This window comes from Rhea americana, unplaced genomic scaffold (assembly GCF_003343005.1).
Source record: "Rhea americana isolate MKP2758 unplaced genomic scaffold, rheAme1 scaffold_6, whole genome shotgun sequence".
Lineage (NCBI taxonomy): Eukaryota > Metazoa > Chordata > Aves > Rheiformes > Rheidae > Rhea > Rhea americana.
This window is the reverse complement of record NW_028186756.1, coordinates 8,291,676-8,304,331: the sequence shown is the minus strand read 5'-3', so window position 1 is coordinate 8,304,331 and position 12,656 is coordinate 8,291,676. Positions and strand designations below refer to the sequence as shown.

Here is a 12,656-nt window from a genome sequence, read left to right as displayed (position 1 = left end):
TTGCTTTTTTGCCGTCTCGTTCTTTCCTTCTTTCTGCTCTTTCTTGTCTTTCTTTATTCCTCTCTTTCTCTCTCTCTCTCTCCCAGGCCACAGGGCTCAGAAGATAACAAAGCTTTCTCATTAACAGTTCACTGGTTATGCCTACATAGTAAAAAATGTGCAGCTTGATTAATGCCTTCCAGATGGTTAATTGAAAAAAGAGGGGGGGGAATGCACCAGTCTCTCCCCCCTCTTCAGTGCTACATGCGCACACACGTTGCACAGGAAGAAGACTGCATTAAAGGGTGATGGGAGCAGTATATTTGAGAAATAGGGGCAGCCTGTTAACTCTAGGGCAGCATGGCCAAGCTGGTAAGTTAACTGTTGATTTGCTCCATCCCTGCTTCATACCCCATCTAACCCACTCCCCAAAATCACCCCGGCCTAGAGAATGATGCTCCTTTGTGTGCAGTGTGTAACATGCACGTGCACGAATCCTCCTTGCTGGTGCAGCTATCAGCACGTGCAAAATTTTTGCCCCAATTTTGTACCCCCCTGCAAAACTGTGCTGTGGGTACCACATGGCTCTGCCCTCCCCATGTGCTCTGATGCCAACCCCCAAAGCAGCATGGACCCCCTTCTCAATCTCTGTGTATTTTGGGGGGTAGGGAGGAAGGGAGYGCACCCCTCCCATCTTAGGCAAATCTTGAATGTGAAATCGCTTGTGCTAGAATGAATCCGTTAACAGAGCCAAGAGCCGATGGAGCAGGAGCGATGCACTTCATTGGGAAGGGAGGGCCACATTGGTGGGCTCTGGGTATCCACATTCAGTGATTGCAAGATGGATGTGGTTGGGGGGGAGTATGAATAAGGGGGGCTGGCTTCAGGTCRCCAGGACAACTGGGGAGGAAAGGGGGGAGATATCATGATAAATGATTCCTCCACATACCTCATTGCAGAGCAATTTAATCAACACATTTTCTGTTTTGTGGACACATGTCCTCTGTCTCCCTTTTATAAATGGAAACATCTCTCCTCTTCTCCCCTGTCCATAGCCCTGCCTACTCCCAGCTTTTTTGTCTCCCTCATGGATAGATAGAGGAGGAACACAAATCCCTCCCCACCTCGTTAATAAAGATACTGCCTTGCTGACGTGAGTCATGGAAGATTTAAGCTATGCAGTTGAGGGTGATCTGCATCCAGCCCCCCACYCCACACACCTCCCTCCCTCCCACCATGGCTCTCCCTGGTTACCAGGGAAACAGCAGCCCCAAATGCTGCCTTTCTCATCTGCCTTTAATTCCTCATTTCTTTATTTTCCTTTTTTTTTTAATATATATGTTTTTCCCCTTTCAGAATCACCACCACAGCCGCTTGCATGATGGATCTGAGGAGGTACCCCCTGGACCAGCAGAACTGCACACTGGAAATCGAGAGCTGTGCGTATGCCTTGCACCTTCCTCCTGTACCACCCCATGACAGCCATGCACGGGCGGTGGGAGGGGGAAACTGCCTCCCTGGGGGGCATTATAGGCCACCAGTCCCTAAGGACGCATGCCAAGCTCCATGGATCCAGCTGCGAGTGGCTGGAGACCTGCAGCCACTCCAGGGGCTGCAGGTAGGACTCCAGGCTCCCCGTTGAGGGAGCCTCATGGGTGAAAAGCCAAGAAAAATGGAACTGCAGTGGTGGGTTGGGAAATAAGATCCTCCTTGCTCTCAAGAGGGCTATAGGAATCTCTGTTAGCACTGAGGAAGCCCTGGCTAACCTGGCCTGACCTTGTGGCTGACCCTGCTTTGAGCAGGAGGTGGGACTAGAGACCTCCAGAAGTCCCTTCCCACATGAATTTTTCTTTGATTCCTATAAAAAGCTTTTCCTGACCACAGTGGTGAAGGAAGTCCAGCTCTCCCTCATAAAAATGCACCGCAGTATCCCCACAGGAACGGTCCAGAACAGCAGATCTCACAGTAATGATGATGCAGCTTCAGTGGTGATTATCAGAGAATTGCTTTTTTCATAAAAGAGGTCCCACAGCATTCGTAGTCAGAAAGCTCTGTGTTGCCTTCGCAGCCCTGCCTGTGTCTGGGAGCCCCAGCTCCCGCTCGTGTTTTGGGTTGCTTAGGATGCGCAGCGATTGCAGCACTTGGCGTGGTGGGTAATGGAATGTAAATTAGGTCCTGCTGGAGGCACTAATGACATGTCATTTCTGGCACTTTTTAGTATTTTGAGAATAGCTTACCGTACAACCAAGAAAACAGAAGGCAGAGAATTACCCACAGTTCCCCATGTTGCGATTTTGTTCTTAATGGGACATGTCAAGCCAATTTGTTAGTCAAAGCTATATTTCCTTACAATATTTCTAAAATCCATGCAGAGATGAAGAGATTTAACATTTATTTCTTCAAAGCTTTTGTCTCTTACGCGCTTGGCACATATGAATCCGCAGGGCTCCATTTTGTTTGTTTCCATGTCTATGCACTTTGGAACAGTAATCCTGTTCATGGCTTGCTTAAAAAAAGAAAAAAAAACCCACCAAAATAACCCTTTAATAGTTGGTTGATGGATTTGTTAAGCAGCAGKGGGTGGCAGGAGTCTCCTATCCCACAGCAGCTAGTGGCAATTGCAGAGGACACCCATACGGACTGCAGCCGTGGGACCTGTTTTTGTGTAAATTGGCCTGGTCACCCCGTCCCCCCTCACAAAACAGCAGACACCTGGGTTAGTTGGCCTTCCTAGGGCAGGACGGCAATCCTCCCTGAGCTGTGCAGTTCATCTCCCTGGATGTTTTGGGTGTCCTGCCTTGTCCTGTCACTACCTTTAGCACTGGTACCTTCCCTTTTTCTCCCTGGCCCCAAAATTTGTCAAATGCCCGTGGCAAAGGGACAGTGGCCAACGGTACAGCTAGATGACATGAACGATGCTAGAAGAAGATTGCAGGAGAGCACGTCCAGGAGATAAACCTGCATTGCCAAGGTAGGTTTATCTATCAGTGATCTATTGATCAGACAGGATTCCCCCTGTCCTGAAGAGCAGCCCTTGCTCCATACACCGCTGCGTAATGGTGTGCCAGTGTTCAACAAAAGTGTGATGAGGTAGGCAACAAGCAGGCTGTTAATCTGACATTTTAAAATGTTACATCAATACTTTATGGTATTTAAATTTGAAATGACTTGTCTTTTTGAACGTTCTTTTACTTTTTAAAAGTAAAATAGAAATTTGGTTCTCTTTTAAAAGCTGGAAATCAAAGTGAAGTATTTATATTTAGAATGAACCACCTTTCCCTTTAGAATCACTTTAAAAAATGGTTTCCTGAAAAACATGTTTSATTTCATATTGCATAATGCTATGATCAAAAAAACAGATTGGTACCTGATATCAGCAGGTCATAGAGTATATGGAGTAGGAACTAGTTAACTGAGAGATCTCCTAAAATTAGTTACTGTAATTTGACGTTTTCATTGCTGATCAGGAAGTAAATTTAAAATCACTGCTGTTAAATTTGTGGATGATGAAGACAGCAGTCTGTGTGGCTTGCTTGCTGCACATTTGAATACATCCGAATTTGAATGCATCCAGAATACATTTGAATACAGCTAAATGCGAAGCCCTGTGTCTGGATGTAGGAACCCAGGCCCGACTGACAGACTGAGGGACTGCATCCAGRGAAGTATCCACTGGTGAAAAAGATCAAGGGGTCACAGTGGCTGAGTACTGCTGCTGGAGGTTTCATAGCAGGGCTCTGATAAAAAAGGCTCGAGTGAGCCTTGGTTATATAAACTAGGGGAGCAGTGAGTCAGAGCAGGGAATCGATTGGCCTCTGTGTATGTTGCTGGTAAGACTAGGAAAGGGGCCATGTCTAATTCTGGTTTCCATAATTTAGAGAGGAAGTTGAGAAATCAGAAGAGGTTGAGAAAAGATGTTGAAAAGTGGTTCAAGGGCTAGAGCAGATGTTTTGCAGTAAGAAACCTAAATAGCTCAATCTGGTTTGTTTACTGCAAAGGAGATGAAGAGGTGACTTGTTTACAGGCTGCATGCACCTCTGCAGAGGGTGAATGCTGGATGGAAAGGGCTTAGTAACCTAGCAGAAAAATTCAGAACAACCACCAGTATCTGAAAGTCTGAGCCAGATAAATTCAAATATAAAATTWCACATAGTATTTTTAGCTACAAGTGTTTAAGCCACTGGAATCAACCACCAAGAGAAGTGGGGAGCTCCACAGCTTCTTGATGTTTTCCACACTTGGTCCCAGTATTTTGCTTTTGAAGAGATGCTTCATCCAGATACAAATAATCAGTTCCTGTGCACAAAACTGGGATAATGGAGGCAGTGCAATAGCGTGTGATACTCCAGTGCTTGCAACAGATGATCTTCCTGGTCCAGCTCCTTCCTGGCCTGAAGTTGAAGCTTTGTGGGCTTATGTCTGTGGATGTTTTACCATTTACTGCACTGGGAGCAGAAGCAGGCAGTAGTGGGGAGGAGGTAGAGACTTGGTTTAGCTGAGCTACACCAGGAGCAGATCTGGCTTAGCATTTGTTTCTGCCATTATTATTGTTATTATTTTTAGCATCTGTGGATAACTGTAGTAATGACTGAGAGTGCAGGCAAGATGTRGGTTTGGAGACTACAGAGTCATAGGATAATTCATTTTGGAAGGGACTTCAGGATGTCTCTTGTTCAGAGCTCTGCTCAAAGCAGGCTCAGCTCTGAGATCAGACCAGTAGCTCAGGACTTTATCTGCTATGGAGCTGCAGTGTGGCACCATCCTGAAAAGTTTAGCTGTGATCCAGGGGAACCTTATGCCTCTGAGGCTTTGGAGGGGAATTCCTCCTCCATAGTGCATTGAACAGCTCTTTGTTCCACTGGCCTCACTGATAAACTGCTGCTGGTTTTGGTGGCAGGTCTCTGCTGCAAGGGTTATGGACTAGGAAGGCTGCTGTGCTGCAGTGCAGGCTGTAAATAAAAGCTGTCTCAGGGCACAGGTAAAGTTCATGTTCTAAATGAAACCTTTCACAGTGAGGTACCAAAGCCTGTGCATTCCTCGTTTTCATGCTTGTGTATGCACAGAGGCGCTCCCATTCAGTTCTGCRTGTTGACATACTGCTTGGAATAAGAAACAGTCTGGTCCAGAAACAGCTATGATGCTTCACAACCTGACTTGCCAGAACCTGTCTTAATTTTCAAGTGGGGATGAATCTTTGTTCTTGAGGGCCCAGTCAGGGTTGTGATCATTTCAGTAATGAGAGCAGAGCTACATGATTTGCTGCCATGGGCCTCACTCCCACTGAGGCCAGAGCAACTGGAGAGTCTCTGAGCCCTGCTCTTGGGGCCGTGTGTTCAGGCTCTTCAGTACTTCCAGCCTGCTTAGCTCTTGTTACCTGGTAGGGATGGTTTGGCATTAAAGTAAGAGGCTGAACCCTTCATGTAGTTAACCTCTGAATGAATCCATTACCCTAAAATGAAAGAGATAAGCATTTGTTGCCAACCTGACTCCTCCTTTCTTTTCCCAATTAATGCTCTTTTCAGCTGGCACTTAGTAAAAGCAACTACCTATCTCAGAGACTCTGTCCACTTCCCAGCTCCAAATTTTGACTGAGAATGTTTTGAATAGGATGGTGCTCCAATGCTCAGATTTCTTTTTTCCACTGCTGTTGTAAATATTTTTCTCTCTGGGCATTTTTAATACTTAGAGGTACTGTTTACCAAGTCCACATCAAAAAGTATTGTGTGATCTCCCCCTTCTGGTAAAAGGTGGCAGTTTTTAAAAGCAAAATGCTGGGCTGGTGCATTTGACAGAGGTTTGTGATGCATATGATGAGTCCCTGCCATGTCAGCCATGGAGATTATCTAGCACAGATCAAGAGCTGAGGGATTATTTCCCAACTTTTTCCTCTTGAATCCTAGCCAGAAGTAGGTGCTCTGACCATTTTTTTCTCTTCTCCCGGGGACCATACTGCCAAGCTCAGCTGATGAACCAAAGTATCAGCAGAAGAGAGACTACACTTGCCATCTGATGGCACGGGCTTTCATTTTGGATCCTATTTTAGATCACATTAATAAAAATGGGGATGCCATTTCCTCCAGCTTGTCAGCTTAGTTCTCTCTTTGTGCTTTTCTGCAGATGGTTATACAGTTGATGACATTGTGTTCTTCTGGCAAGGAAATGATTCTGCTGTCACGGGGATGGAAGTGCTAGAACTGCCGCAGTTCACCATAATCGAGCAGAGGCTGGTCAGCAGGGAAGTGGTCTTCACCACTGGTAAGTCTCTGCCCAAAGGATGCAATGGAACATGTAAACCCTGTGCTGATCAAAGTCAGTCTGCTTACTCCTGTAATTTAGATACTGAAGCACTAACTTAAGGTCTTCAACTCTTATCCTGCTCCTTTGGAAAAGTGGTGTCTTCTGTGCCTAACAAATTTGTCTTTTTTGACTGCCTATCTTCAGAAAGTTATAGAGTGTTTTCTTTTCTGCAGTTATTTTCATTTCTCAGGCAAAATACCAACTGAGCTCAAAACAGAACCTCATCAGAAGGTTCTCAGCCTTTGTGTTACTTTTGTGTGATTTGCAACTGGTTCTTGAAGCCAAGGTAGGTGTAGCAGTAAGCAGAAGTATATTTCTGTTAAAAAGCAAGTGGTCTATGGAATGATAGAAACCCATCTGCACACCACAGTCAAAAGACCTAGAGAGAATACCCTGGATGGTTGAAATACTGCTAGTTAAATAGTTGGAGGGGCTTGGATTTTGGTTACTGTCTTTTCTTTGATCTGGCATGCAGTTYGCTGTCAAAGCAGTGTGCCACACATCTGTGAGATAGGATGGTTTTCCAAATGTCATGAAATCACTGCCAAAGGCTATCAGTGATAGTGGCAGATGGTGCTGTTGTTACAATAGTGCCTGTGGGGCACGCCAGGAGAAGAGTCCATTGAACATGGTGTTCTGGAGGTCCACAATGAGAGGCAGTCCCGGCCCCTGCAGCAGCTTGCAGTTTAAATAGCCAAGACCTATAAAGATGAACAGGTAAAGTACCTTGTTCAAGTTATGCAGAAGCTAAATAATGGAGAGAGAACCTACCTTCCTTTCTTCCCAGTTTACTTTGACCATTAAAGRCTGTTATTCTCGTACTAATATAACTGCCAGCCAGCAGTTAAACCCATACATCAGACCGGCCTACTATGCTGCTGAAGGCACAGAGGTGGGAAGGGGGAAWGGCTTGGACTTTGTTTCACAGAAAAGAGAGAGGTGATGCTTTGTTTCTGTTAAAATGATCCTGCTCCAGTGAAAAGTACTTATTGCTGTTACTATCCTCATTAGCTTTGTTAAAAGATTAGGAGAAAATTGCAGGAACTTGGAAAAAAAAAGACCTAAAGATTAACTTAAAGAGCTCCATTTGCATATGAATTTGCCCAGTTTGACTATAACCTGTTTTTAGAACAGCATGGAAAATATGCGATCCAGATCTTCATTGCTGTTTGGAGGAAAAGCTAGCACATGAAACAATGGAAAATCATCTCACTGCGTCAAGATACAGGGTTAAAGTCTCCCATGCAAGACTGTATCTTATTGGCAAGTAACATAATGGCAGTTTCATCTGAGTACTGAATGGACATTCTCCCATGGTATCTGACATAATAATATTACTTAGGCAGAGTTTCTTTTCTTCTTAATATTCTGAGCGAATTGAGCAGACTCTAAAGAGCCTCTCCCTAAAGCTGACGAGTCTGCAAAATCAAAGGAAGGAAAGAAAAGAGATTCCTCACTGTCACTGACTCTTGAGCACATTTTCCAAWTGAAATTCCAGTTTCTAACCTGGGCTCTTACCATAAATACAGCCTTGCCCTCCTCTCAGACAACATCTCTCCTTAATATCTCATTGACAGGTTCATATCTCCGCTTATCCTTGAGTTTCCGGATAAAGAGGAACATTGGTTACTTCATCCTCCAGACTTACATGCCATCCATCCTCATCACTATCCTGTCCTGGGTCTCCTTCTGGATCAATTATGATGCTTCTGCTGCACGAGTGGCGCTGGGTAGGTACCTTTTCATTATATGTTGAGGAAGGTGTTTTCTGAGAAGTCAGCTAGAATAGCTCTGGGAAGGAAAATACCTCTCTCTCTCTCTCTCTCTCTCTTTTTTTTTTTTAATGAGAGAGAGCAATGAAAGCAAATAGGATAGTTCTGTCATACATTCCTTCCCAAAGGAAGGACAACCTGGGAATATTCTGCCTGCAGAGACACTTTTTTATTAGAAAAGCCAGTACCTCCAAARCTTTAGTCCATATTATTGGAATCAGTAAAAACTGCACTGTAAATTTCTCTGGGTAGAAGTTTAGATTCTCTAACAAAGACGTAAACGGCCACATCTTCTGGCATATGATACTGTGACATGCCATGAGCACACTAGTTTTCTCACTCTGGTTGGTACTTGTTTTCTTAAGAAAAARGTCTGGGCACCTTTTAATCAACAGGTATGCTGGTAGTGTGTTAATTGRATGATAAATTCAGAGAATGGGTGGACAAAGAATAGTAAGGATGGTGAATGAGTGGCTGAAAGATGATAAAAATAATTAAAATGGCATTACACATTCTCATGATATTTCATGCCCCAAATACTTTTTGTACCTGAAGATCTTCATTATCAAGGCAAATGTGGGACAGTAGTTAAAGTCGAATTTCTTCTTAAACACATGCTCCCCTAAATAGGGATGTTTTCCTATATGAAAGAAAAAATAAGGTCTTTTAAGCAACAGAAGGGAAGTGGGGGTGGATTGCAGATGAGAATTTTGAAGAAGGAATAGGAGAAAGGGTGGATGACTGGCATTTGAGAATGGGGCTGTGCAGTATTATAGAAAGTTCAGAGAAAACAGAAGAGGCAAAGGAGGAGGGAGAAGGATTTCAGTTGTGAGTGAGAAAAGGCTCAGAAAGGCAATGGAGCAAAAGTGGAGGCTGGATCTTACAGATAAGGTCTGGGGATTTAAATTAGTTCTAGGAGAAGACAGAGGTTTGCATAGAGTCAGAGGAAAGATGGTTTGTACAAAAGAGGATAAGGGAAAGGATTTGAATGTGGTCMTTTGGAGAGGTTGGAGCAGAAAGACAGGGAGGGGACAACAAGAACATTGCGAATTATAAAGGTAAGTTGCACTGGCACTAGTGTTACCAGTGAAGGGAGAAAGAAAGATCATGGCAGACTTTGYTGGCACAGTGACAGTACAGACAGAAGGGTGGAGATGAGATGAACAGCTGTTGGATTTCTGCTGACATCTGGATTCACAGAAGAAGACAGAAGAAAAACACTATAGAAGATCAGGATGGGAACAGCTCCTCCTAAGCCATACCTGACAGCTCTCTATCTAACTTGTCCTTAAAAAGCTCCAAAGAAAGAGACTCAACAGCCTCCTCCTGTCCCTTTTACTGGCTTGTACTGTTAGAAAGCTCTTACTTTTCTCTGTTCTAGGTCTCCCTTACAGTTTAAATCACTGAACTTTTTGTCCTATTCTTAGTTGACATGGAGAACAGGTTATTCCCCCTTTCTTTGCACCAAATTTCTGGATATTTTAAAAACTGTTGTCATATCTCCCTTCTCTCTACTCTTATTTGAACCGAAAACTCTTGGTTCTTTCAGTCTTTTATCAGGAATGACAGTAAATACATGGTAGGGGTGAGGGGGAAACAGGACAAACAGAGATCCAGCATATACAGAGAGAAATTTGAGAGCTATCACTGTAAAGGTGGGAGCTGAAACTAGGAGAATAAATGAAGTCATGGAGACTGAAAGAGTTGGAGACAAATRATATGATCTGGAGAACTGCCAACAGGGAGTTGAGGAGAAGAGACACTAGAAGAAAAGGGAATCATTAAGGTAAGTAAGAAAAGCAGGACAGCTGAGGTAGAAAAGAGAGAAAAGAAGACTAGGTTGAAGAGGCACAGATACTTCCCCAAAAGAAGCATGAAGACCCATTKTCGTCTTTTCAGAGCTTGCATAAGACTGTAGAAGAGACAGATTYGGGACCATCCTGAGACTGGAGGAGGGAAGAGTTTGAGAAGAAGCCCAAGAGGAGGAATGAATGCCATGAGAATAGCTATGGGACATCATACTCTTGGAGACCAAGAAGGTGGAAAAAAAGAACAATAATGTGGCCAATGAGACCAAGAGATGCTTGTTTCAAGATGCAGACTTGAAAAGGAGAGAATGAGAGCCGTGTGAGGCATGTGTAAAGATAGCTGAAGCAGTGCATGGTAAAGCTGGTGAAAGGAAGGTGGGAGCAGATGTGGTCAAAGATATAGAAGGAAGGCTATGAGGCAGGCAAAAGAAGAGAAAGTCATGAAGAGGGAAGCTCTTCTCTCTTTCTCTTGTTCATGGCACTGGAAAGACAAAAGCAGATTGTAAATTCATGCCAAGGGTACTGAGCCATTCAGCATTGCCTAGGGAAGCCTGATGAATTCATAAAGTGGAAAAAAGTGGGGAGGAGGAGAAGTTGAAATACTGAGAGCAAAACTGAATGCTCCCTACCTCACTGAGGGAAAGAAGAAGGGTCAGGGAGGACCTAGACAACAGTGGGATGTTGATCTCCATCATCCTGATGATACTCAGCTTGGACATTTTCTCCCACTGTTGGCTGCCGGTTTATTTTCTGCAGCAATTTATAGTGGATATCTAGGCTTAGAATAACTAGTTTCCTTCCCAGYTGTGCCTCTTCCATCACTCCTGATGTTCAGCCTGGCTGGGAAGAGGGATGGGAAAGCTGAGAGTGCCATTTCAGGAGCCCTCTCACACCTTGGTAACAGAACGCCTGCCCTCTCGTTGCAGGGGTGACCACGGTACTTACAATGACTACCATCAACACCCATCTGCGGGAGACTCTCCCCAAGATCCCTTACGTCAAAGCTATTGATGTTTATCTCATGGGCTGCTTTGTMTTTGTGTTCCTGGCACTCCTGGAGTATGCTTTTGTCAACTACATATTCTTCGGGCGAGGCCCCCGGCAGCAAAAGAAACAGAGTGAACGAATCAGCAAGGCCAACAATGAGCGCCACCGCTACGAAGAGAAGAGGGTGAGAGAGCAGGTTTGTCTCCTTCTTTCGTAGTGGCAGGAGAATTCAGACTCTCCACTGTTCATTCAACCCTGGGTGAGCTGTGGAGCAGCCTTTCTCCTCATCACCAGAGATGAACTCCAATTCCCTTGTCTGGTATACATAGGTCTTCTGAACTTTGCAGGCAGATGCCTAGAAAGATCTCTTTACAGTGATTACTAGGAATTTTTTCTCCTTGATCATTTGATTGTCACCCTGAACCCAGTCTCATCAGGACCATCCTCTTGCAAGAGGAAGGTGTACCCAAAAGTACCCCTGTGGCTTTTGGTCCTACTCCRTTGGCAGAATCACATTATCCAACTCTCAAGTTTGCTGCAAGTGTGGGTAACTGGTCCTTCAGTTCCAGCATTAGTGGACAACCTTTTCAGATGTGGAAGTCCAGGTGCAGTGCCCACAAATAACCTAACCAGTGGCATCATTGCACCAAAACCAGTCCAAAGTCATCCCTTTTAGTCTGATGGCATAGCCATGTGTGTGCTGTGCATGGGACTTCCTTGCTATTCTTCTCTCTGTTTCCCCTGTTCTAGGTTGACCCTTATGGTAACATCCTCCTCAGCACTCTGGAGATGAACAACGAGCTGCTGGCCACGGACATGATGAGCAGTGTTGGCGACTCTCGAAACTCTGTCATGTCCTTCGAAGGCTCAGGAATCCAGTTCCGCAAGCAGCTGGCCTCTCGGGATGGATTTGGTCACCACCCAACCCTAGACCGCCACATCCCACTGACCCACCACGCCGCGGCCCGCAACCGCGCCAACTGCCGTCTCCGCCGGCGATCATCTAAGCTGAAGCTCAAAATCCCAGAYCTGACAGATGTCAGCACCATTGACAAATGGTCACGAATCATTTTTCCAATCACCTTTGGATTCTTCAACCTTGTTTACTGGTTGTACTATGTAAATTGATGCCTGCAGCCTCCAAGAGAGATAGGGACAGACACTCAGACAATGACAACACAGGAGTGTTGTGGTCTTTTGGGTTTGAGTTTTACTCTTTACTATCATTATCATTTATTCCTTTGATTCATTAGATTTATTCTAAGCTTACTCTTCTCTTTTCAGCACATGTAGAACCACGGAGTGTGTGGGGGGGGATAAGGGAGAGAAGGGTGTAAGGGAGGGATTTTGTCTCAATTTTGGTTTTCTGCCAATGGACTTAAACCATTGTAAAAAAGAAAAAAAAAACAAAAAACAAAAACCAAAAAAGAGAGGAAAAAAAGAAAAAAAGACAGAAAAAAGAAAAACAAAAAACAACAAAAAAGAAAAGTTTAAAAAAAATGGGGGGGAGATTTAAAGAAATTGAGTCAGAAACTGGTGTGGGGGGATAGGTTATCTTTGGCTGTTCTCACTAATGCGCTATCCTCACTTCCATTTCACTATCGAATTTCATCTTTCTCTTCTCAGTATTATTACATTTTTTTTAATCTTTCTTCTGTCTCTGCTCTCAACCCCTTCATGTTTATTCCTTCATTGATTTATGAGATGGTGGGGTTTCATTCTCATGCTACAAGATTTCTCTTTTCTTTTTCTCTCTCCCTCTCTCTTGCTTACAAGCCTAAAAGAATCTTTTAAACCAACAAATAAAAGAATA

The 12,656-nt window shown here is 44.2% G+C and overlaps 1 protein-coding gene across 2 annotated transcripts in view; it reads left to right on the top strand.

Annotated features, from left to right (window-relative positions):
* The window catches only part of LOC146587400 (gamma-aminobutyric acid receptor subunit beta-4), a 70,900-nt gene extending 58,908 nt beyond the window's left edge, over positions 1-11,992 (top strand). Inside the window, exons 5-9 of one of the 2 annotated variants that reach the window (XM_085319798.1) lie at positions 1,336-1,418; positions 6,097-6,234; positions 7,854-8,006; positions 10,783-11,027; positions 11,594-11,992. In XM_085319798.1, coding sequence (XP_085175924.1) covers positions 1,336-1,418; positions 6,097-6,234; positions 7,854-8,006; positions 10,783-11,027; positions 11,594-11,971 — 997 coding nt within the window. In that variant the 3' untranslated portion in view covers positions 11,972-11,992. Of the gene's footprint in view, positions 1-1,335; positions 1,419-6,096; positions 6,235-7,853; positions 8,007-10,782; positions 11,040-11,593 lie in introns of both variants that reach the window. The other variant, XM_085319797.1, reaches the window with a different exon arrangement.
* The last annotated feature ends 664 nt before the right edge of the window (positions 11,993-12,656 follow it).